Below are 26,011 nucleotides of genomic sequence, written 5' to 3' on the forward strand. Positions count from 1 at the left end.
ATGTGTGGAATATGTGTGTGTTGAAGGTGGGGAAAGTTACACATTTTAGAGCAACAGCCTCATCAGTGAAATTGACATGTAGCTTTCTAATCTAAAAATGTAAAGGATAATACTCACCTGTACAAATCACAGTCTAATATAATTATTTTAAAACTCATCCTTGACTTATAATTATATATCACATATTGCTGGGTAGAGAGACTGTGATAGATACAACTACATCTCCCAGAGCCCAAAGCCCAAAGCAAAAATAGGTGCTCTTTCTTTGCATTGGCGCTTCTGTATGTGGCTTTCTGCTTCTCCAGAAAGAAAAATACTGACTGTCACTTCTGTGAGAGGAGAGAATCACATATTATAAATTCAAATATTATTTAGGCCTAAAATGAACAAAAACCATAACATAGTTATACGCTCAAAAAGTTAATCTAGCTTAATTTCATATGTCTTCAAAGCCTTTTTCCCCCATCACTTGCTTCCAGTCCAAACACACGTACATCCACATTTCCTAGTGATCATGCATACTGAATCTTTACATAATGAGCAAATGGATATCGCTTCAGTACTTAAAAATCCAAATTCCAAAATCAACAACTACAATCTCTCCCAAAATTCTTAAAACTCCAACAAAGGCAGTGCAACGCAATTTATAAGGAGTCCTTATTGAAACAGAGGTGACTGTCTCATGAACAGAATCTCACTGCTCAATGTGAGGCATAAGTTCAGCCTTATGGATAGGTGGGGAATTGAGAGAACTTTACTTAGGACTCCATCTTCTTCTCTCCCTTTATGTTGTGTAGTGTTCCTCTCCCTTACATCTCTTGTCTCTTTCTAACATTTACTTTATAAGTTTGTCTTATACATAAAAAGAAATGATCTACAAATTGAAGAAAGGGCTAGTAAATCCAGGAACTCAATAAGTTTCCAATATTCTCAGCCCAAGCACCTGCTCTGATGCCATGGTCCCATCTTTAAAGTCTCCCATGCTGCTCTCATATCCCAGGTTACCTTTAATCAGAGAAGGTGGGAACATAAAGGTATCACTGGTCCCATGTTAAAGCTTCAAGTAATTGAACACAGAGAGTAGAAGCAAAGGATAAGGAGAGAGCGGGGTCAACTCTGATAGGAAAATTTTTAAAAAATATCTTAAAGTTAGAATTCTTTCTGGCCTATCCAAGGTGATGGTCTTCTTTTTTATAGGAAAATTCCTTTTTTTGGCCTCCGCCCCTGAACAATGTGCTCTCTAACACATAAGCTGTAGACAAATCAGGCACTAGAAATAACCCAACATCCAAGTTCAGGTCAGAGAGCATTTTTTTTCATCTCTTTAATTATATGCACTGGACAAATTGTCTGCCATAGCCCATGGATTTTTCTTGTCTTTCCTCCGTTTTCCCTTGTTTCTCCATTTTACTCTGTGACCTAGAAGCCAACTGGCATAAAAGTCAGGCCTGTATCCAAACTGATGAGCACAAGAACCAAACACCAAGAACATTCTCCAACCATTTTCTTCAAGGAAAGTCATTTCAGACAAGAATTTGGCAAGACATTTAATCAATACCTCAAACACTTCACCTTCCAACTATGTTCTTCTAAGATGAGAAAAACAAAGCAGAAACAGCTCTTATCTCAAATGTGAAAATTAAAAAAAAAAAAACCTTCACCTAGGAAATTGTTTCTTTCAGAAACCTAGACCAAATTAGAGTCTAATTTGGAATTCATTCTTTGACCTATGTTTTTCAGCTTTGTAACTCAAGATTAACAATTAAATAACTAAAATGTCAGGCATGCATGGGAAATATCAATAGTTCCTTTTAAAAAATTAAATACATAAAGATAGTTTAATAAAAACAACATTTCCAAATGAATGTCAAATCTTTCTTAGGTTCAAAGGAACAAAACAAAACTCCAAATCACAAGTAACAGACTCTTTTATAGTTGGCCAATAGACAGGCCGGATTGGGAAATTCTTTTATGCGGCATCCAGTGATTTCCAAAAACAATTTAATTTCAAACAATGATCCTTCCAGATATGACATTTGGGGAGAATTGTTTAAAAACACCAGAAGTAAATGTGAAATACCAGTGGTTTCTAGACAATCAAACTCTGCAATTGTTCAGGTTTAGGATTGAACTATGCAGTTACTCCTACACATTAAAATGCTATTTATACTTTGCATGTAGTAGGACATGACTAAGAGAGTAGAAACTTAATTGTATATATTCAGTCTCAGTCGAGTTGGTTGAAATTATGTTTTAAATGGCTGAAGGCAAAATTCTGATTTGGAGAAATGAGTCTCTGATGGCCTCGCCTCATATTCTAATCTCCTTTGCCTTTTAGCACCTTCTGCACTCTCTCTACTTCTGCACCCCACCCCTTGGTATTGTTGGAAAGGGTCAAGATAATTTTATAAACTTAACAGAAAACCATCCTTCATAGGACTGTTTGCATTCTGAAAACCTATCTGGGAGAAGGTAATGTTTGACCCAAAGGAATAAACTTTTGAGGTAGTTGGGAGAGCAAGGGCAGGAGTTTTGCTAGTTTTTCCCCAGTCCCATTCAATGGCTGACTCTGGACATGTAAGGCAGGGCATGATACCCCACTGACCACTGATGACTGTATCTCCCATGTTTCTAGAAGCAACTGGAATCACACAGACCTGGATTCAGATCATAGATGCACAATTAAATCAAATATCTTTGAACAAGTTACTTAACCTCCCCAAGCCTCAGTTTCCACCATAAGAGGTTGGAATGAGAGGATGCCTGCAAAGGACCTGGGATGGTGCTTAACAAAACTTTATCTGTCAGCTTCTCCCTGCCTGCTTCACAGGAGACCCAAATCTCTGCAACAGAAACCAGCTATTCCACTTAGTAATCACTGTGTGCCTCAGTTTCCTGGTTTATAAAATAGGGGCATTGAGCTCTGCCCAGAGGGTTATTATGAGAACAAATGAAATAAAGCATGTAAAGTGTTTAGTACAGGGCCTGTTAGTAAATGCTGGTAATTAGCTGCCATTATGCCACTTGGTCAGAATGTTTAATATTGCAACATACACAAGTATTTATAAAAGAGGTTTTAGCCTTTTTCACCAAGTTTGGAGGGAGGGGAACGCTCACTCTTACTTCCTCCATCCAAACTTCCTGCATTCTATGATATGCCTTGTGCACTTACCACAGAAATCTCAATTATTTGGCTTAATGGAAGGAATCAGGAGTGTGGAAAATCTAAAACAGAAGCTAAGGCCCAAATTTTTAGTTTAATTTTATCATGGAGAAAGAGAAACACTCATTGATGGAATGACACGCATTCAAATAGCTACACAATCACATAATTCCCACAGACCTTGGCAAGATGTGCCCTGTTTTTGACAGCCTGGGATCCAGCTGGGAGCAGGGAAAGCAAAAATCCTCCAGAGAGTAAATGACTCAAGGATTACCCATGCTTACTGTGTGCACAGTATCTTGGAAATCAGTCTCATGCCTTAAAGTACAGCTTCTTTTGCCTAAGGATAGGCTTCAAGCCTCTTGTCAAGTTCTGTTGTAATTGTCATTATGCTTAAATTCAAAAAGAGCAAGGAATCTTCAATGTGACAATCTCTGTGTCACTACCCTTTTTTTTTTTTTTTCTCTTAAATACCTCTCCTATTACCTGGCAAGTTTTGTTTTAATTCCTCAGTCAATGACTCAGTCTTTTGAGTGAAAGCATTGACTCTACAGGAGATCTCAGCTAAAATGCAAAGATTCCCTTGATAGGTGACAAACCCTTTTTAGTCACTGGCATATTAATGTGAATTAACAATAAGGTTAGTTCATTTCTTAGAAATGAGATATAAGGAAAATACCTTTTATTGGGGATATGAGTGAGGAGAGGGATTGGAAAAATAGGCAGCTCAGAGTCACAAGCTCAAATGCTTTCAGGGGCAGAACAGGCTGCATAGAGGGCAACAGGGAGTGGTAGAGCTTGTGGTATACTAGAGAGTAAGCCTCACCTAAAGATATTCACATTTAAAACTTTTAAGAACATTGTGCTGACCAAGTAAAACATGCCTGTTGGTTAAAATGGCTGTTGGTCCATCAGCTTGCAACCTGAAATCCAGAGTAGAAAGCCAAGAGGAGGCAGTACTATTGGGTAGTCCAGGTGAGATGCTGTAAAGACCCATGCCTGGGCCAGGAGAAGACAGCTGCGGATGCTGAAGGAGCCACATGTTTGTGTGATAGCCGTGTGCCGGGACCAGGGGCATGCACACTTCATACCTGAGCATAGGGTAACTCACCCCAGCAGCCAACTACCATTTGGATCACCTGTGGGAGTCTCTGGAACGATGAAGCTATTCTTCTGGATCAGACCCTTGGAGCCAAACCTTCTGATAATTTTTAAGGACCAAAAGTCCAGGATCCTAGGGAGGCTGCACATCTGGAGAGTAGTTTTCAAAACTAATCAGTCTGAGTTCAAACATGTTAGTGGGCAGAGAAGTCAGAATGCTTCCTCCACTCAGCAGGTCCCCTTCTCACCCTGCCCCTGTATCTTGAGTAATTTAAAGTGAACGGGCTCAGCACAAGCCAAATAGGGATCTGTCAACCTGATACTGTCTCAGAGATAGAGCTTTGGACAAAGCTAAAAATTGTTTTCTAAATAAAGGGGTTGGACTGAGATGAAAGGGGCAAAAAGAAAAGAAAGTAAATAAAGTGGTGAGTTCAATATGGTCATTCCCACTGTTAGGGCCAGTTCTCAGTTCTGTACCCAGCACAGTCCCTGGCGCACTGTCAGTAATCAGAAAATACTTCTGAGCAACAACATCTGGGCTTCAATTAAATCACCTGCTGAGGGACAGCCCTTTCTTCCAGATGCATTTGCATTTAGTGCGGGTCTCACGTGAATCAGTCTCAGCTGTGTTTCCAGCAGATGTCTCTGGTTTATTTCTGCTCACAATGGAAATGCAGTATCAAAATCTAGAATCCTATTGTTTTATTGGCTTTTCAAATTGAAAAGCATCTGATTCATCCCAGATATTTATGGACTAGCATATTGTAGTGGTTACCAGTCACGCTCCATGTGAGAGACAAAGTACACATTGACATATACGGCCAGTTCTAGGCCCAGTTGTGAGACAGGGTAAGGATTGTCATGTGTATCTCACCCGTGGTCGCCATTTTTTAATTCTACATGTTGTGACTTGTGTTATTACAGATTAATGATTACAACCGTATGGTTGGAAAGTGTCTGAAAGTAGGAGTGCCTTTTTCTGATTTGCTCCAAGTCGCGGTTCAGGCTTACAGGGGCTATTTCCCTTGCAGGATGTTCTCTTACCTCTGGGTGCCCTGAGTTCTCTTTGACTCTTAGGTTAATGAATAACCTCAAATGAACACAGGGAATATGGCTATTTTGATGTAGGGATGATGCAACCTACAAAATGTAGGTTTGATGTAGGGATGATGCAACCTACAAAAAAAAAAAAAAGACCATTAAACTTTCTGCATTTAAAAAAATATTTCCAAGGAATGTACAAAGCATGTTACTTGGGAGAAGGACACAGGCATTTCATTTGCATACATATTTAGTAATAACATAGTTTACATTTTGATGTGGCTCTTTGGCAAAGGCCCACTAAAATGACCTCATCTAAAAGAACAGGCTTACTGCTTTTGTAATGGTTAAAAATAAATCCAGCAAATTACTGCCTTCCAATGTGTGAATGCAGGAGGCTTCCTTTATTCCCTGGTAGCAGATGGGTAATTGTTCTTGTGCCCTTCTAGAGCCAAAGTTCTCAGCTCTCTCTTTTTGAGCTGAATGACCCTAAAGAAAATAATTGTAGGCTGGAGGGTAGACAAGGGCAAGCACAAGGAAAATATAAAGGAATAAATGGTGTGACACAAGGGGAGTCTTTCAGTATCCCTAAAATCAACTGTAGATGAGGACTAACTGAATTTATATGTGTTTTGTGCATATGTACACACTTACACATTTATATACTAATGAACTTTGAAGTGCCTCTTATGTTGGAAGATAAGAAACTGGTCAGTTATGTTTCTTTTTTTTTTTTTAATTATACTTTAAGTTCTAGGGTACATTTGCACAACGTGCAGGTTTGTTACATATGTATACATGAGCCATGTTGGTGTGCTGCACCCATTAACTCATCATTTATATTAGGTATATCTCCTAATGCTATCCCCTCCTCCCCCAATCCCATGACAGGCCCTGGTGTATGATATTCCCTACCTTGTGTCCAAGTGTTCTCATTGTTCAATTCCCACCTATGAATGAGAACATGCTGTGTTTGGTTTTCTGTCCTTGCGATAGTTTGCTGAAAATGATGGTTTCCAGCTTCATCCATGTCCCTACAAAGGACATGAACTCATCCTTTTTTATGGCTGCATAGTATTCCATGGTGTACATGTGCCACATTTTCTTAATCCAGTCTATCGTTGATGGACATTTGGGTTGGTTCCAAGTCTTTGCTATTGTGAATAGTGCCACAATAAACATATGTGTGCATGTGTCTTTATAGCAGCATGATTTATAATCCTTTGGGTATATACCCAGCAATGGGATGGCTGGGTCAAACAGCATTTCTAGTTCTAGACCCTTGAGGAATCGCCACACTGTCAGTTTAATTAGATCCCATTTCTCAATTTTGGCTTTTGTTGCCGTTGCTTTTGGTGTTTTAGACATGAAGTCCTTGCCCATGCCTATGTCCTGAATAGTATTGCCTAGGTTTTCTTCCAGGGTTTTTATGGTTTTAGGTCTGACATTTAAGTCTTTAATCCATCTTGAATTAATTTTTGTATAAGGTGTAAGGAAGGGATCCAGTTTCAGCTTTCTACATATGGCTAGCCAAGAAACCGGTCAGTTATGTTTCAAACAGACAAGATGCCATGCACGTGAGTGCAGAGGGTGAGTCCTGCTTTTATGTTATTCATCTCTGGCTGCAGGGCTCAGGTCCTGAAACTCTAGGGTTGAGTTTTCTTGATGAAATCTTATGTAAATGGGGTTGCTTCCTAATGGACTTTCTCCTACAAAAAATTTAATGTCCTGAAAAAAAAGTCTTGATAAAATATTTTCTAATTTTCTCTAGGTCTTTTTATTTGTTTTCTTTTGTGGTTATATGCTTTGTTTTTTGAACTAGGAAAACTTCTTGGGAGACAAATTAAAGAGTTTAGAATAGAGATCATTTGAAATATTCTCTAGCTCCTGGCAAAAATAACTAAAATACACTGCTTGATTCTGGAATTTCTTTTACAATGTGTACTGCTGACTTTTAACTGACTGCATTGCATGAGCATGGAAATGCAAAAATACTCCACTAAACTGTATCTGCATGAGTGTTTTTAAATCAGCCTTATTGAGAAATAATTTACAAACAATAAACTGCATCCTTTAAACATGTGCAATTCATGAATTTTGATGGTTTTAGAAACCTGTTATGCCACCACCATAACCAAGACATAGAACATTTTCATTACCTTCCAAAATGTCTTATATTCCTTTATCACCTTCCACTTCTAGCCTCCAGGCAACCATTAATCTACAGATTAGTTTGGATTTTATATAAATACAATCATGCTGTGTGTACTCTTGTGTTTGGTTTCTTTCAGCATAATGATTCTGAGTTTCATCCACTGGTGCAAGTAGCAGTAGTTCTTTTTTATTGCTCAGTAATAGACCATTGAATCACTGTATTCAACTTTCTTGCTCTATTTATGGATGTTTCCAGTTGCATTCGTGTTTTGTTCTGTTTTTTGTTTTTTTGAGATGGAGTCTCACTCTGTTTCCCAGGCTGGAGTGCAATGGTGCCATCTCGGCTCACTGCAACCTCTGCCTCCCAGGTTCAAGCGATTCTCCTGCCTCAGCCTCCCTAATGGCTGGGATTACAGGCACCTGCCATCATGCCCAGCTAATTTTTGTATTTTTGTAGAGATGAGGTTTCATCATTTTGGCCAGGCTGGTCTTGAACTCCTGACCTCAGGTGATCCGCCCGCTTCGGCCTCCCCTGGGATGACAGGCGTGAGCCACCACACCTGGCCGCATTCATGTTTTTTTATTGTGACTTCAGAGCTTTAGTGCAGGCAGAACCAATTTGCATTTCTCCAACATGGGATAACCAAGATGGTTTATTGTATAAAAATTGTATCAAGCCTGTAATCCCAGCACTTTGGGAGGCCAAGGTGGATGGATCACGAGGTCAGGAGATCGAGACCATCCTGGCTAACCCGGTGAAATCCCGTCTCTACTAAAAATACAAAAAAATTAGCCGGGCATGGTGGGGGGCGCCTGTAGTCCCAGCTGCTCCAGAGGCTGAGGCAGGAGAATGGTGTGAACCCGGGAGGCGGAGCTTGCAGTGAGCCGAGATTGTGCCACTGCACTCCAGGCTGGTCACAGAGCAAGACTCCGTCTAAAAAAAATCATAAATTGTCCCATCTGGCCCATTTCTTAATCTGATTGTGTCTCAAACATATGAAGTCCTCATCCTTGCGTTCAGGGCTCAACACAATCCCCAAAATTGCCCTCTCTCTAGCCAAAACAGCATAACACCTTAACTTGACTGATGCAGCTCTCTTATAGAAAGCCCTTCCTTTTAGTATTATTTGTCAAATCTCCACCCCACTGTTCTGACAGGAGGATGAAGTCTGGGATCTGGACCGAGGTGGAAAGGCAGAGGGCCAGGGGAGACGCTTAGAAAATGTTGCGACATTCAACTGTTTTCTCAAGGTCTAACCACTCGTGTTTCCATCCTATGTGGAACAGATTGATCCTCACTTGTACACTTCCTCTAAGCAGACTTCTTGTTTCCATTATGGGCATTACAACTTTCATGTTCACATACTACAGTACTATTAAACAGTTGTTGAAAAGGTCATGTTGTTTAGCAGCTTGCCTGAGGGAGTTCTCTCTCTTGTACAGTTCTACCATTCAATAAACCCACTTCAGATATTATCCACTTGATTGGCTTCTGATCAAAACACTTCCCTTTCTTCCTGCTTCAGACTCCTGTGGCACTATATCCCCATATCATGACACTTACACATTTTGGCTTGTAAATTAATAGTTTATATGTTTGCCTCCATAACTAAGAAGAGTTAAGGATTGGGATTCCCCACAACCTCCAGCTTGGTGCTGGATGAAGTAGATGAATGAAGGCATGGAGACAGCAAAGTTGAGGACTGTGGCCTCTAGCTTGGGGAATAGTGTCCAGTTTGGTGTGGCTCAAAGATGTGTTTCATGGGGCTAAGACTGGCCATGGCTGAAGTCAATATGAAGTGTTGGACTTTAGTCTGTAGCCACAGAGAACCATAAAATTACTGACATCATGTTAGATAGGCCAAGTTTGCACAAAACAGTCAAGTGGCGGGGAGTGGAGATAGTTGAGAAGATGAAAATTATATGGCGATATGTCAAGCCAGCTAGAATGGGCAATACAGGATCCAAAGGATGGCCTGCTTCATCCATCCACCAAATTATCCTTTTGACCACCACTTTTCAAAATAAGATGACTAGTACCACACAGCCCCACTTAGTTACTTGTGAGTTCATTTTTTGACTAATGCGTTCAGGTGTGGGAAACAGCCTAGACAAAATTAAAATATCTGTAAAAGCTGCATTTAGGATTATCTTATGGTGGAAATGAACTCATGCTAAATCTTGTTCTCAGACTATTTTTCCAGACATTTGTTACTGCTTTTTAAAGCAGTGGAGCAGAATTCTAGAATTTCAATTATGTTTCATCATACAAGTATTTAACTGATATGTATTCAACTATAAACAATTAGCAAAATAAAATAGTATTGGAATAATGTAACTTAAAGTACTGTATTTTTATTTTGTATTTAAAAGGAAAATCTTTTCTATTGACAACATTTCTGACACCAAATGTGTGGATTTTTTCCCCCACAGCAACAACCAGTTCTCCAGTTCTCCAGACAACTGCGTGTTGTCCCAGAGTTAGCGCAGACCTCACAAGTTGAGGGCTCAGTCTCACAAGACTGCTTCCCAGCTTCAGAAGCCAGTCTCCACTACTGGGACACCAGGTTACTCACACTTCTGTCAACTTGGCTAAAAACTGGATTTCCCATGATCCTCCCTTCATGCTTAATAATTTGCTATAACAGCTCACAAAACTCAGGGAAACACTTTATCGTGTTATTTATGTTACCAGTTTACTACAAATGATACAGATGAACAGTCAGATGAATAGGTACATAGGGCAAAGTATGGGGTTAGGGGTGGTGTGGAGCTTCTGTGACCTCTCTGGGGGCACCACCCTCCCAGCACCTCAATGGATTTGCCAACCTGGAAGCTCTTTGAAACCCTTCATTTGGAGTTTCTATGGAGGTTCCGTTACACAGAGATAATTGATTAAATCATTGAACATTAGTGATTATCTCAATCCCCAGCCCGTCTTCCCTCCTCAGAGGTCAGCGAGAAGAACTGAAATTTCCAGCCCTCTGATCAGGCCTTGGTCATTCTGGCAACCAGCCCGAATCTTAAAGCTGTCTGGGGGGTCCTAGCCACCAGTCATTCATTAGCATACAAAAAGACACTCATCACCCCCGGGGATTCCAAAAGTCTTAGAAGCTCTTGTTTCAGAAACAGGGAAAAGACCAAATATAATTTTAAAAGCTCCTATCACCCCTGTCACTCAAGAAGTTACAAGGGTTTTGAAAGCTCTGTGTCAGGAAGTAGGTGCAGAGACCAAATATGCATTTCTTATTATGCCACAGCATTGTAATTTTATGCTATGCAAAGCTGTATTCATTCTTAATATTCATTCTAATTCCAACTACTAGTTTGTTATAATACTAAACTATATTATATATATAATCTTTGAATATCTTTTATGAGTTATTTAAGTAATTTGCAGAAAATAATTTAGTCTGCATTATTTTACCTTTAAGGCTGATTTTATTGCCCAATCCAGGTTAACTTTTGACTCCAGAGCTGATTTTTTTATTACTTTTTATTATAAAAATGGTACAAATTCATTATAAAAATCCAAGCCATTAGGAAAGTATAAAAATTACCCCACATTCCCCTAATTTGACCTTAGTGAATATCATTCCAGGCATCTGTGTACACAGACATGCATAAGTAGACATGTATATGTTTTCATAGAAGTGAGATTATTAGTAGAGATAAATTTAAATTACTTGCATTTGACAAAAAGGCACCAAAGTGAAACTAATAATTTTGCTGAACTGTAGGATAATATTTCTTCACTAAGTTTAGTTTTTAAAAGGACCCACTAAAGTTAAAAAAAGTAATTATTAATGTATTTGCAAAAGATTAACTTCAAACTTTAATTTTACACTGCTTCAATTGACTGTTTCACATGAAAAGTGAGGAATTTAATGTCATTAACTTCTTTGTACTGCTCCTTCCCCTGCCAATTTTGATAATTAATTTTATATTCTCTATAATTTTTTTTTTTGAGACAGGGTCTCACACTGATGCTCACAGTGGAGTGCAGTGGCATGATCACAGCTCGCTGCAGCCTCAACCTCCTGGGCTCAGGTGGTCCTCCCACTTCAGGCTCCTAATAGTTGGGAACTATAGGCATGTGCTACCATGCCCAGCTAATTTTTATATTTTTTGTAAAGATGGGGTCTCACTAGATTGCTCAGGCTCAGGCCTGTGTCAAACCCTTGGGCTCAAGCAATCCACCTGCCTTGGCCTCCCAAAGTGCTGGGATTACAGATAAGAGCCACTGGGCACAGCCTCTACAATTTCTGTAGTTATTTTGCCTTCTATGGTTTAAGCGGATTAATTGCCACTCTTTGAATCACAATCTCTATACTTTTTAGCTTTTTTGTTGTTTCATCCCTTGATTTCTTATATTAACTAATGTTTTTCAAAGAGGATCAGGGTAGAGTGGCTATATCATGTATTTATTATACAGGGACATTTTAGGGAGTAAAAGAAGAGCTATTAATATTAGCCAAGACAACAGGTATATAATAAGACTGTTCTAGGCAAAACAGTGCTTAGAATCACCCTAAAGCCAGATATGGTGCCAAGTTCTTGAATGCTTCAACTCAGAACTTTTTGAGCCATTTAAACTGTGCCAAATGGCCCCTTTAACAACGAATCATCTATTGGAAGAAAAAGTTTGGCTCTGTTTAAAGGCCCAATAGCTCACTTCCTGGGGCTAATAGATGGGTTTTAGGGAATCTACCAATCATTCGATATCATATCCACAATTCTGTATACATATGCATTTTTCTGGGGAGATCACTGTTACACTAATCAGATTTTCAAAGACTATTGCTCCATCAACATTTCTTACCAATTTCTATTTCATAAGGTGATGCTTGGATCACATTCTCTGAACTCCCTTGTAAATAACATCACAGAACTATACTTTCACGCTATAAGTTATCACTTCGTATCTTCTGTATAATTAGTATAAGAAGTGAACAAATGTAGGCCTGGTGCGGTGGCTCATGCCTGTAATTCAAGCACTTTGGGAGGCCGAGGCGGATGGATCACCAGGTTGGGAGATCAAGACCATCCTGGCTATCATGGTGAAACCCTGTGTCTACCAAAAATACAAAAAATTAGCTGAGCATGATGGCAGGCGCCTGTAGACCCAGCTACTTGGGAGGCTGAGGCAGGAGAATGGCATGAACCTGGGAAGCAGAGCTTGCAGTGAGCCAAGATCGTGCCACTGCACTCCAGCCTGGGCGACAGAGCAAGACTCCGTCTCAGAAAAAAAAAAAGAAATGAACAAATGTGGAGTGTTTCTGATATTTTGTAAAACTGCTAGTAATGACTTCCATTTTAGTTTTCATTATGTCTTTTATTAAAATTCATAAATTCATGCAATAAATTTAGTGCTAGGAATATTTTTTTCCTTCTGACCAATTGTCATACTTCTTTCTATAAACGCTATTAGTTACTGAGTTATGTATTTCACAGTAATTTCCTTTTAGCCTGAGCTATCAGAGAGGTCATCTAGAGAAATTTGAACCTATCTGAAATATAGGTATTCTAGTCTCGGTTTTCTGAAACAGCTATGTCCATTCCTCTTTTATCCAAACCTCTCTTAAGGTTCTCCAACAAATCAGCCTCCTTTCTTGGTCCTTAATCTTTCTCTCCTGCTTCAATAGTGACATTATGACTATTTATTTCAAACAGTAACAATGAAGGTATGGATGCCAGGTTATATACAATAATTAGGATAAAAGTTGTTAAATATCCACTTCCCTGTGTGTTACACAAACCTGGCCTAAAACATTGAACATGAAGTATTCCTGACAGAGAAAAGACATTAACAGAAAGAAAAAGATGCTGTGTGGAAAATAATATGATAATTCCAAATAGTGGCCAGCAAAATAATTGAAAACATATGAAAAGTTAGTGGATTCAAGTTAAAAGTTTTCCCTAAAATGTTCAAGTGCCTGTCTATATCTAGCCTAAATCAACTTTCCCAGGAAACTGAGAGCACAGAAACAAAATTGTGGTGAGCCCTGATAGACTTTTATGCACACTTACATAGATCTAGTGATTAACTTTTTGTAAAACATGTCTTTTACCTTGATGTTAGAAAAGTAATGCCACATCAGCAAAATATTATCTGAAATATTACAGGAAAACTGTTGATCTAATTCTTTGCTCTTCAGCAACCTCAGACTTATCGACTTCCTCTTTGCCTTTCTTTGATAACACTTTCCTGGAGTTGGCTGGTCCTGGCAAGGGCCTCCATAGACAGGGCCCCCTGCCCTCACATAACCTCCTCAACCACCCTTCCACTGCCCTCCTTACTCTGTTATGCCATGCCACTGAAAGCTACAGGCTGCACATTTGCTAAGAGGGGGACTTCTGCTGGTTCTGCCAGAGCTACAGTCTCTTCTTTCTGTTCCTTCTCTCCATCCCCCACATATCCGCTTCTATCTGAAAAAGGCCCAATAGCAAAACCATGGACTGGAGAAAGAGGCCAAATAGGAAAACCTTGGCAGCTGGGGCAGTGGCAATAACCACAAGTTGGAGATTGCTCAGCTTTCCCTGGAAGTTTCAGACTGACAATTGTAAAATCAATGAAAAATAAAATAGGTCTTATCTCTGTTCAGACCCATGTGGATGTATTTTTCTCTTCTGCTGTGGCTGGGTTGTTTGAGCTTCACCAGAGCATGGCTTAGGAGTAAGATGCCCAAAACCTAAGAATATGGAGTATATTGCAGGTTCAACTGAAGTTCAACCACAAATATAGAGCATGGGAGAAGCTTTAGAAAATATAATGTAGAACATCTTCGCCTTTTTATGGTATTAATTTTCTCCCACATCCATTTCAGTTGTTCAGTACATGTCTTCTGACCTCTGTGTCTGCCTGTTTTCTTCTAACTTTCCTTCCAAAGGAAATCTTCTGACGGTGACACGAATGTCTTCATTTATGACCCATGCCATTTATTTTGCTTATATACGTGGTTAAATACTGGATTTGGCTCATACTTTCCATGTGGAATTTTATTAAATTCGCTATTTTCAAAGTGAAAAGAATAACTTCTCATTTTAATCTAAAAATCTGCATTTAATTAACCTTTCCAGTAAATAAACATGTAAAAAAACAGAAACATTTAAACATCTTGAAAATTTTTGCTTATGCTTTGTACTTTCTCTTGGGTCTTTCTTGAATTTCTCAAATATTTTTAATGTCACTTTTCAATTTTTCAATTGTTAGAACCTACCATATGGCTAAGAAAAAGAAGGATAGATAACTATTTAGTTATTTTGATAAATGTAGACAGTTTATTGGCATAAGTTAGTATAGAATAATAGAAAAAAAATTCCACTTCAAATAATACCCTTTTTATAAAAACTTCAATCATCCAGGGAGTCACTTTATTTTCCCTTTTTGCTTGGTCTATATTAACTGTGGATTTATTCATATAAAATTTCTTTTTATGTCTGGTAATCAGAAATCATAAATGTGTTTCCTTCTGGTTTTGATATTGGTCTGTGCAAAGTGAAAGTCCCAACAGTTATAGTTAAAAGTAGGCTGATTCTAAGACATGCACATTACCCAAGTTTTATTTCCCCAAAGGAGACCACACAATCAGCTTAATTCGTTTCTGTTTTCATGCCACCTGGTGCTACTAAAGAGCATATTGAAAAAAAGTCATTTAATTCCAACAAAATATCTTGCAGCTTCATGTAACTAGGTCTTTTCCATTATTCAGTGAATATTCTTCCCTAATTGAATCATTACTACATTCTGCAGAGTGCATAATCCCAGGATCTTTCACTATTTCCCAGAATTCAAATCTCTTCATTCTCTGAAGATCACTTTGTCTCATACTTAGAAGACTAAGTCCATGTATGTGAGCATCACCAATTCCTCACTTCTCTACAAACAACTTTTCCCTTTCTCTAACTTTTCTTTTTTCCCTTTCTCTAACTTTTCTTTTTTTCTCAGAAGCTGACACCTCAAATTATGCCCTTAATCTCATCTTCTACTGCCTCCTCTGTAATTTTTAATTATCCTATTTTATTGTGGGCCTATAATCTTTTCCTCTCTGCCTAAGGCATCCCGTTCCTATAAACAGCAACAAAACAAACCTTTCTTCTACTTTGCTTGTCTCTCAAGTTTCTTTTCTGCAAGTTTTTTGAAAGTGTATTGTTCTCTTCCTTGATATAATTTTTAACTCCTAACAATTTAGCTTTTACCCTTACCACTCCTTTGGAACTAACCACTCAAAAGTCACTGGTATGGAATCCACTGATAACTCCATCTAATAGCCTTTTCTCAGCCCCTCATTACTCTTTGCAGCATCTGACAAGGTTGATGACACCATATTTCTGGAAACCAGAAATGTTTCCAGAATCTTTTGTCTGCGTGCCCTGTTTCTTTAACTACAAATTTGAACCTTTCTCTGTGTTTTCTGGCTGTAATTTCCCTTGTCCAATATCCCTACTATAAATATTCTCCCAAGAATTTTTCTCCATATATTCTTTCCATACTCCTATTTATAGAATTTTCATGGTTTTAAACATTTTTTTAATGTGTGACTAGCTCTGAAATAAATGAATACTGAATTTGCAGGCCTGTATTTCCTGTTTTGGCTGCACTTATTTATTTAAATTCTACAATTATGTCAAACTCAACAGATCCAGAACAAAATCAATGTTTTTCTCCTTCTCTAAATTGCCTTTCTGTATTTATAAGTTTTATTTGTACTCTGTGCAAGGCTTTTCTATAGGTCTATCCTCAGATTTAGACAGGCCCTGGGTTCCTAAAATGGTAGAGGCTTCTGTCAATGCCCCTTCCTCTCCCCAATGTCAGATTGTCACCTCCTATCACTGAGTGTAAGACATGGTGGGTAGGAGAGTACACACAGACGGTCCCTGCATGCCTGCACCTTAGAGGGGCTTACACTCAGCTACTCTGCCCTTTTCTTGTGGCAGAAAATTATGTCTCATATAAAGTTTGGAGCTTGGAGGCTTTTTCTTGGTACTATTGATCTATCTTCAAACTTAGGTAGGCCTTTTAGTTCATCTATTTATCTTGCAACTTTGAGTCTCCAATGGGCTCAAAAATTATGATTCTGTAAGCTATTCAATTTGTTCTCATTGTTTGGGTGGAAGCAATGATTCTTGTCCTTTTCTATATCCTAGACAGAAGCTGAATTTCCCTATTGTATCTTATCCTTAACTCTCCCATAGATTTGGTTCTACCAGGAACAAGAAAACTAAGAATTTGAGTTCAAGTAGTTTATTTGGGAGGTGATCTCATGATACCCCAGTAAAGGAATAGGAAGAGAGACAGGGAAGAGAACAAAGCCTAGATAGTGTGTTAACAAGCGACTGTGGTACAGTCACTCTAAGGACTTCTGGAAGACTATATGGAATCAACCTTGGTGAGGAAGCTGGGTATTTATTCGCTAACTCTCATCTGCAATTGATGAGCTGTTCTGCTGTGGGCAGAGCCTACTCCATATCAAAAAAGGCAAAGAATCACAAGTGCTTGCAGTACAAAGTTGTTGACATGATCCCAATGTGGGCGGGCATAATAGTGTTAACAATGTCTGTTATAAACTTTCCATTGACATTTATTACTTTTCTTCTCAGATATATGGGTGTACTCGAGCCTGGTGTTATTGAGAAGAGCAATTATACCTGATTTATCTTTGTATTCTCCCAGCATAGTAACTTGGATATAATAGTCTGAAGGCAATCAATCAATATTTATTAAATGAGAAAATATAATTTATATAGTACCGATATGAAGAATTCTGGTTAGCTCTTTTTTATTTCCTCTGAAGCCATGTCCTCACCCCAATCCTAGTTACTCAAATAATATAGTTTAATCCTTTAATTGCCAAAAAAATAAAGTCACCAGACTAGTGGGGATTTTTTTAAATCACGTTGATTTTCCAGCTAACTTAAATGTGGTATAATTTTAAAATGTTATTTCCAAATCTAAGCTTTATCTAACAGAATTTTTTTCTTTTTTTAATTATACTTTAAGTTCTGGGATACATGTGCAGAATGTGCAGTTTTGTTACATAGGTATACACGTGCTATGGTGGTTTGCTGCACCCATCAACCCGTTACCTACATTAGGTTTTTCTCATAATGCTATCCTTCCCGTAGCCCACCACCCCCAACAGGCCCCAGTATTGGATGTTCCCCTCCCTATGTCCATGTGTTCTCATTGTTCAGCTTCCACTTATGAGTGAGAACATGGGGCGTTTGGTTTTCTGTTCCTGTGTTTGCTGACAATGGTGGTTTGCAGTTTCATCCATGTCCCTGCAAAGGACACGAACTCATCCTTTTTTAAGGTTGCATAGTATTCCATGGTGTATATGTGCCACATTTTCTTTATCCACTATATCATCGGTGGGCATTTGGGTTGGTTCCAAGTCTTTGCTATTGTGAACTGTGCTGCAGTAAACATACGTGTGCTTGTGTCTTTATAGTAGAATGATTTATAATCCTTTGGGTATATACCCAGTAATGGGATTGCTGGGTCAAATGGTATTTCTGGTTCTAGATCCTTGAAGAATCGCCACACTGTCTTCCACAATGGTTGAACTAATTTAGACTTGCACCAACAGTGTAAAAGCTTTCCTATTTCTCCACATCCTCTCCAGCATCTGTTGTTTCCTGACTTTTTAATGATCACCATTCTAACTGGCATGAGATAGTATCTCATTGTGGTTTTGATTTCTAACGACCAGCGATGATGAGCTTTTTTCATATGTTTTTGGGCTGCATAAATGTCTTCTTTTGAGAAATGTCTATTTATATCCTTTGCCCACTTTTTGATGGGGTTGCTTGTTTTTTACTTGTAAATTTGTTTAAGTTCCTTGTAGATTCTTGATATTAGCCCTTTGTCAGATAGATAGATTGCAAAAATTTTCCCCCATTCTGTAGGTTGCCTGTTCACTCTGATGATAGTTTCTTTTGCTATGCAGAAGCTCTTTAGTTTAATTAGATCCCATTTGTCAATTTTGGCTTTTGTTGCCATTGCTTTTGGTGTTTTAGTCATGAAGTCTTTGCCCATGCCTATGTCCTGAATGGTGTTGCCTAGGTTTTCTTCTAGGGTTTTTATGGTTTTAGATCTTACATTTAATTCTTTCATCCTTCTTGACTTAATTTTTGTATAAGGTGTAAGGAAGGGGTCCAGCTTCAGTTTTCTGCATATGGCTAGCTAGTTTTCCCAATATCATTTATTGAATAGGGAATCCTTTCCCCATTGCTTATTTTTCCCAGGTTTGTCAAAGATCAGATGGTTGTAGATGTGTGGCGTTATTTCTGAGGCCTCTGTTCTGTTCCATTGGTGTATATAACTGTTTTGGTAGCAGTACCATGCTGTTTTGATTACTGTAGTCTTGTAGTATAGTTTTGAAGTCAGGTGGTGTGCTGTTTCCAGCTTTGTTCTTCTTTTTGCTTAGGATTGTCTTAGTTATACGAGCTCTTTTTTTGGTTCAGTATAAAATTTAAAGTGGTTTTTTCTAATTCTGTGAAAAAAGTCAATGGTAGCTTGATGGGGATAGCACTGAATCTATAAATTACTTTGTGTAGTATGGCCGTTTTCATGATGTTGATTTTTCCTATCCATGAGCATGGAATGTTTTTCCATTTGTTTGTGTCCTCTCTTATTTCCTTGAGCAGTGGTTTGTAGTTCTCCTTGAAGAAGTCCTTCATATCCCTTGTAAGTTGTATTCCTAGGTATTTTATTCTCTTTGTAGCAGTTGTGAATGGGAGTTCACTCATGACTTATTTTGTGTTACTTGCAGCCAACAATGATACGGCGTCCACCAGCAGTTGTTTGCTACATTTGTGGTTGTGAATATGGAACAAAATCTATTAGCATTCATGAGCCACAATGTCTGAAAAAATGGCATAATGAAAACAACTTGTTGCCTAAAGAGTTAAGGAGACCAGTACCTAAAAAACCAGAAGTCAGGACCATTACTGGTAAGTTCCTAGAAAAAAGATTTGAGTGCATAAGGGGAGACTTTTCTCTCTAAACTAATAAGAGCAGAAGTATTCTTTTTTTACTTGTTCAAACGACCAAAATCAACAACATTTCCTGCCTTGGTTACAGAAAAATAAGAAAAACAGTTCTGAAATGCCTGTCCAAAGAATTATCTTCTGATGCTGAGACATAAAGACACTATGTCTTGGCAACACTGTGCATGAGAGGGACCTATGGGAATTTGCTGTATTTCCCAAAAGTTTCTTTCATTCATCATTAAACTCTTTGAATGTAAAATAAATAATAAAATATTTAAAAAATAAAAATGAATAAAACTTTAAAAAATATGAAACTTAAAAAAAACCTTTGGGAACATCCAAAGTCATGTTTCCAGATATGAATGTGTCTTGGTGTTCATAGAGCAGGGATACAAAACTCGAATTTTCACCAAGTCCACTAGTCAGGTTATGACATTGAGTAAACTGGGTCCGTGTGTGCAACAAAGGGGAGGTAAGGACTATGATGCGCTGTGGAGCGTCAGCTCACTCTAAAGGAGACAAGCAACTGCCCAGTTCCAGCTGGTGTTATCATTAAGAAATTTAGTCCAATGTACTCATATCTTTCAATAACACAAAACAAACTAGAAATCTAGACATCTATTTTAAATGTCCAGAATTTTTCGCATTTAATCATTTGTAAAGCATGGTGCAAACCAAATGAAACTGAAACTACACTGCCATGTTTGGCCTCATCACAAAGCCTCAAGTTTATTCTTTTAGGGTACGAGAATAGTTAAGAAAATATTTTTGCCATGCAAGCTCAGACTTGCTTAGCATATTTTTACCATTGTCATTTTCTCAGTAGATCCCCGAAACCATCTCACAGGACAGTGTTGGTTTTAAGAGGAGTATCTTTCAGTTCATCCATTCTCCTATGTAACCGTAGATTTGCAATGTTGAAAAGTACGTTGGGGGTCATTTAATGTCAATTAGTCCAAAGCACTTGTGTCAGAGATGTGACACAAAGAGAGTTTTATAACAACCCACAAAGTAGAGCCTAGATTGTATGATAAATTCTATATCCTGCTAGACCCCAGCTATTCACAGTCCTTGCCAAAAAGAGGACTTTTCATACAGGTGGGAAAACAGCTAAAGATGAAAACAACCAGCTACTGAAATTAGAGCATTTTCCACAAACAGGTTGTTTACCTCATTGAAACTCTCTTTCCAGCATTTCTCATTGGGTGTCAAAAGATGTTTCCTTCCCTTCTGATCTTTATCACTTTCTCTGCTTGACCATAACTACCATCAGGCTAGAAGTAAGAGGAATGATTGGTCTGAAAGCCCTGGTGGTTCACTATTCTGTTATTGCCTACAGATGGAAAAGATAGGTCCTATAACTGCACTTCCCTGCAGTCTTCCTCTCACTCCCGTGTTATTTATCTCTGAAGATGCCCTTCCTCTCTAGGTAAAAAGAATTCACATTACCATTTTTATCCCATGAACTCATTGTAGTCATAGGGTTCAAATAACCCCTCTTCCTGATCTGAAGTCAAGGCCCTATGCAAAAACACTTAGAAATGTGATGAATCACCTTCAAGTGAGAGTCAGTGACTACTCTGGAATTTTTGAGTTCATTTTAAAACTCGCATGAGTAACGAGAAAGTCAGTGTCATTCTTTTCTCATTTTTCAAAGCACTCAAAATACACATTCATATCCCACATAGACAGTGACATTTGCTTTATCCAAAGAATAAATACTAGATTTTTCTGGGATTTAAATTCCCATGGAGCAAGAAAGTGAGTATTAGGAGCAGACATGTTAAAAAATTTAAGGTTCACTGTAGTTGTGTGAACCATTAGCTAGAAATCATATGAGAATTGCTTAAGCTTTAACGAAGTAATCTATGCTGTGCCAAAGATAAAAACTAAGTAATATGTTTTTGAGTGCCTTGTTACATTTTGGGGGCCTATTTTCAGTGGTTCTAAGACATAGTCAATTTAATGTACTAAAGTCATTCTATTGTAACTAAGGTTTATTAAAGCTAAATGCCACATTGTTTCTCTAAAGTAAAGCCATATGCTTTTTTCTCCCTGTGCTCTACCAATGAAGATTATACATTTCTCATCTGTCTTTGTTATTTTCTTAAGGACATATCTTTTTGTCAGATTATTCTGTTCGTATTCTCCACTTTGATTACTTAAAGAATATCTGAGTTTATGACCATGAAGAGATGATAAGTTTTTAGGATATAATTCATCTTAAATTCACTCTCAACTGTCAGTTTTGGCTTCTAAAAACATTCCACTGAAGGATTACAGAAAAGGAAAATACAAATACATGCTCATTCCCCTTTGTAAGCTTATATTTAGAGTCAACTGAAAGAAGGCCAAAAGTTATATTTGCAAAATAATAATGTGTATGCAAAGATGTTAATAATTAGTGAAGAATGCATATCATAACATGTAAACAATGTCTTTCCTTTTTTAAAATCCAAAGAGTGAAAAGCCTCTGTCTGATTCCCAGCTAATTTTATTCAACACATGAAAGAGCGAGCAGCCCTTTCTTTTTTGGAGGCAAAAGTAATATAATTTGTTTAAAATACTCAGTCAACAGGTATTTCCTGAAAATATTTTCCATAGAAAGTAGAATATGGTTCTCCCGAATAAAAACTGATCCATTTTACCTTTTTCTTTCCCTTTTGTTTTTGGTATTTTTTTTTTCTTTGTTTCTTTTTGCTTTTTTCCTTTAACTTTCCAGCCAAAGGCTTCTATGATCTTGATGCTTTAAATGAAGCTGCTTGGACAAGTGCCCAGAGCCAGTTGGTTCCCTGTAATGTTTGTGGGCGTACCTTCCTGCCAGACAGACTGATTGTTCACCAACGATCTTGTAAACCCAAAGCTGCCAAGTAAAGCCCTTTTCTCTCTACTGAAGTGTTACAGAAATTAATCCCTTTGAAAGAGATTGGGATAGAATGGGAAGGAGAAAAAGGAGCTGACGAGGGGAAACAAGGAAAACTGGAATTGACCAACGGTTGGTCTAGCAGGGGAGGCCCAGTTCAGCGCTTCGGTGTTGCAAGCATTGCTCACTATTATGCAGTTGGGAAAATGCTCTGGTTTTAACAAGCAGCTGCATGTGCATAGGCACGCTGGGGACCATTTCACACTTTTGTCAGGCAGATTTACAAGCAGGCTGCTTCTCATCAGAGCTCGGATTTTTGTCTAAAAGAAATTTCAGAGCCAATGGTCCCCATTTTCCTTCCATTTTCTTTCCTGAACAAGATTTTGAACTTCACAATTAGGACTCTTATTCAGTGCACAAGGGTTTTGGAGGCAACTTCAGGCAACTCCTTAATCCCAGGAAGAACCGGATTCCTTCCTCTCCCTGAGCTTTCTGAAATAACCTGTCGTTCCACATGTCCTTTTATCCAGGGACATTTTTTGAGTTATTGATTGGGGTGCTTCTTTTCTCTATAAGATTGTTCAACAGCAGAGACATTCAAAACATCGCTGAGAACTCAATGTACTGGAACCATATCTAACTCATTCTCGCTTTCAAATGGCAAGAAATGATACAAGATATTTCAGAGCCACTGCCAGCCTCATGTGTCAGGAGACTGCTGCAATACAATTCATCAAAATAGGTGGAGGCTAACTCCTTCCTTCTTTAGGAGAAGTCCAGCATGAATTCTTTATGCCGTCATAGGGGTTTATAGGTGTTTTATTGTTGTGGTCTAAATGCCTGCCAGAAAGTTCTGTGCCTCCCCACCCAAGGCTCATGCACAGTAAGTGGGTTGTGAAACTGCTTAGTATTTTAGAGTCCTTGAATGTTTATTCATCGAGGTGGGGCTCTCCTGGGAGGACGCCAGGGTCAGGGAGGGACTCTGCCCAGGAAATTCTGCTCCCCCGGGCTGTGCTGCTTTGCCTGGACTCCCAGCAGTTTTGCTTGAGATCTTTGTTCATTTTATGGCGGAATTCCAGGGCCGTTCTGGATCCAGTGGGTTCCTGCAAGCCTCACATTCATGACTTTACACAGCATAGTCAGATCCAAATTACACAGGCAAATTTATTCTACCTAATACTTTGGTCATACTTTTACTTATTACACAGGGTTAAGTTAGGATATTGTGCAGATATTTCTGTTTTTCCTGCGTGCTTCAAAGGAAGCAAGAGATGAACTTTTTAAAAGTCTTTAGATACCCTCAAATAAAAATCTTGTGAAAAATCACGGCATTTAATGACTCATAGTTGATGGTTTAGTTGTTTTACCTTATTAACCAAAATGACAAAAACATCAAATAGATGTTGAGTTTACTGTGGGTCAGGCACTGTGCTAAGTGCTTCATATATGTTACATTATATACATCTCATGTCAAGCCTACAGATGGATATCATTATCTTTATTTTACAGATCAGAAAACTGATATTTGGTCTAAATAGTTAACTCAAGGTCACACTGAGCTTGAGTTGAGGAATAGTGAAGGAAGTAAATTCAGGACTGCTGGACTTCCAATCCCACACTCATCCATTGCTATATATATGCTAGATTTCATCACTAATAAGATTATCCATACTAACACAAATGATCTGACAAATCTGAAACATTTTGTATATTATTTAAGTAACTAAGGCAAATGGGAATCTTGCAGTTCTGCTGCTGGTTTGGGTTTAACTTAGACTGAGGTGAAAACAAGCTTGAAGTGGACAGTGTTAAGTTTTTCAAAAGACACTTCTGCATTTTGCTGATGTTCAGAAATCAAGTAGCAGGGAATATAAAAAATTCTGGCCTCAACTATGAAATGAGTTGTCACTCAGGTCATAATAAGTGACTTTTGAGTATGACAAAAATAAAAATTAAAAACCCAGCATCCTTATGTGTATGAAGCATTAAGTCAGTGAGTTCTTGAAGTGGTTGAAAAGAATGAGTTCTTGTAGAAATCGTTGCAGCCACAGGGAACTGTGAGCCAGCTTGAGACACATCAAGGTACTGAGTATGGAGATTCCACGATGGCTTCACCTTGGCTGGCCTACAAATGTTCCATGGAATTAAATCTGGAGCAAGCTCAGTTATAATGACATCAACCCAAGAGTTCTGGTCTATTATCAAGGCAAGTCATTAAAGTCTCTCTATTAATGGGAAAGAGCTCACCTTCTCTGCCAATGGCCCTCCCACAATGAGTTCACATCTGTGCAGCTCTTTGTAACTCTCAAAATAAAATAATTTCTTTAACAATGCTTGGCACCTCCATGAACTATGAATTCAAACCTTGAAATAGTTCCATAGATACTGTTTTAGATTATAAAGAGCAGATACTAGATGAAGGTACTTGGAAGTCTACACTAACCCAGGCCATTATTGGTGGGTGTGGGATGTAATGCTCTTACAGGCATCAACAACAATGCAATTTCCTCACCATTCTGTTACTTGGCACTGCACAAAGTTTAACTGAATTCCCCTCTAGTTGAAGTTATAGGAGGAATTCCAGGATCTCTTGATGCTCATTTGCATTCAATTAACGTCAAACTTTTAGGGTCTGTCCTACCAGAAGGGGGCTGAACAAGGATGTTCTAGTCAGGGGCATGGAGAGGGGAAATCTCTCACTCTGAGTGAGCATATCAATCTCTCAGATCCATTATGGGGGGTCTTTAGATAGCTTCATTATAGCATTTCCTTTTTTAAAACTTTTATTCTAGGTTCAGGGATACATGTGTAAATTTGTTATATAGGTAAACTGTGTGTCACAGGGGTTTAGTGCCCAGATTATTTCATCACCCAGGTAATAAGCATAGTATCTGATAGGTAGTTTTTAAAATCTTCTCCCTCCTGCCTCTTTTCACCCTCTACCCTAAAGTAGGTCCTGGCATCTGTTGTTTCCCTTTTTGTGTCCATGTGTTTTTGCTGTTTAGCTCCCAGTTAAAAGTGAGAACATGTAGTATTTGGTTTTCAGTTCCTTCATTAGTTTACTTAAGATAATGGCATCCAGCTCCATCTATGTTACTGCAAAAGACATGATCTCATTCTTTTATATGGCTGTGTAGTATTCCATGGTACATATGTACCACATTTTCTTTATCCATTCTACTGTTGATGGGAATTTATGTTGATTTCAGGTTTTTGCTATTATGAATAGTGCTGTAATGAACATATATGTGCATGTGTCTTTATGGTAGAATGATTTATATTCCTTTGGGTATATACCCAATAATGGAATTGCTGGGCAGAATGGAAATTCTAAGTTCTTCGAGAAATCACCACACTGCTTTCCACAATGGCTGAACTAGGTGACATTCCCACTAATAGTGTATAAGCATTTCCTTTTCTTGGCAACCTCACCAGCATCTGTTATTTTTTGACTTTTTAATAATAGCCATTCTGACTGGTATGAGATGGTATCTCATTGTGGTTTTGATTTGTATTTCTCTAATGATAAGTGATGTTGAACATTTCTTCATATGCTTGTTGGTCACATGCATGCCTTCTTTTGAAAAGTATCTGTTCATGTCCTTTGCTAACTTTTTAATAAAGTTGTTTTTTGCTCATAGTTTTGTTTAAGTTCCTTATAGATTCTGGGTATTAGACCTTTGTTGGATGCATAG

General features: G+C 38.3%; 1 protein-coding gene across 3 annotated transcripts in view; it reads left to right on the top strand.

The window, feature by feature from the left end:
• The window catches only part of LOC129037357 (zinc finger protein 475), a 53,157-nt gene extending 30,814 nt beyond the window's left edge, over positions 1 to 22,343 (top strand). For 2 of the 3 annotated variants that reach the window (XM_054489365.2, XM_054489366.2), the window contains 2 exons: positions 19,234 to 19,414; positions 22,176 to 22,343. In XM_054489365.2, the coding sequence (XP_054345340.1) occupies positions 19,234 to 19,414; positions 22,176 to 22,327 (333 nt within the window). In that variant the 3' untranslated portion in view covers positions 22,328 to 22,343. Of the gene's footprint in view, positions 1 to 9,892; positions 10,027 to 19,233; positions 19,415 to 22,175 lie in introns of all 3 variants that reach the window. The other variant, XM_054489367.1, reaches the window with a different exon arrangement.
• The last annotated feature ends 3,668 nt before the right edge of the window (positions 22,344 to 26,011 follow it).

Source organism: Pongo pygmaeus, chromosome 4 (genome assembly GCF_028885625.2).
Source record: "Pongo pygmaeus isolate AG05252 chromosome 4, NHGRI_mPonPyg2-v2.0_pri, whole genome shotgun sequence".
Taxonomy (NCBI): domain Eukaryota; kingdom Metazoa; phylum Chordata; class Mammalia; order Primates; family Hominidae; genus Pongo; species Pongo pygmaeus.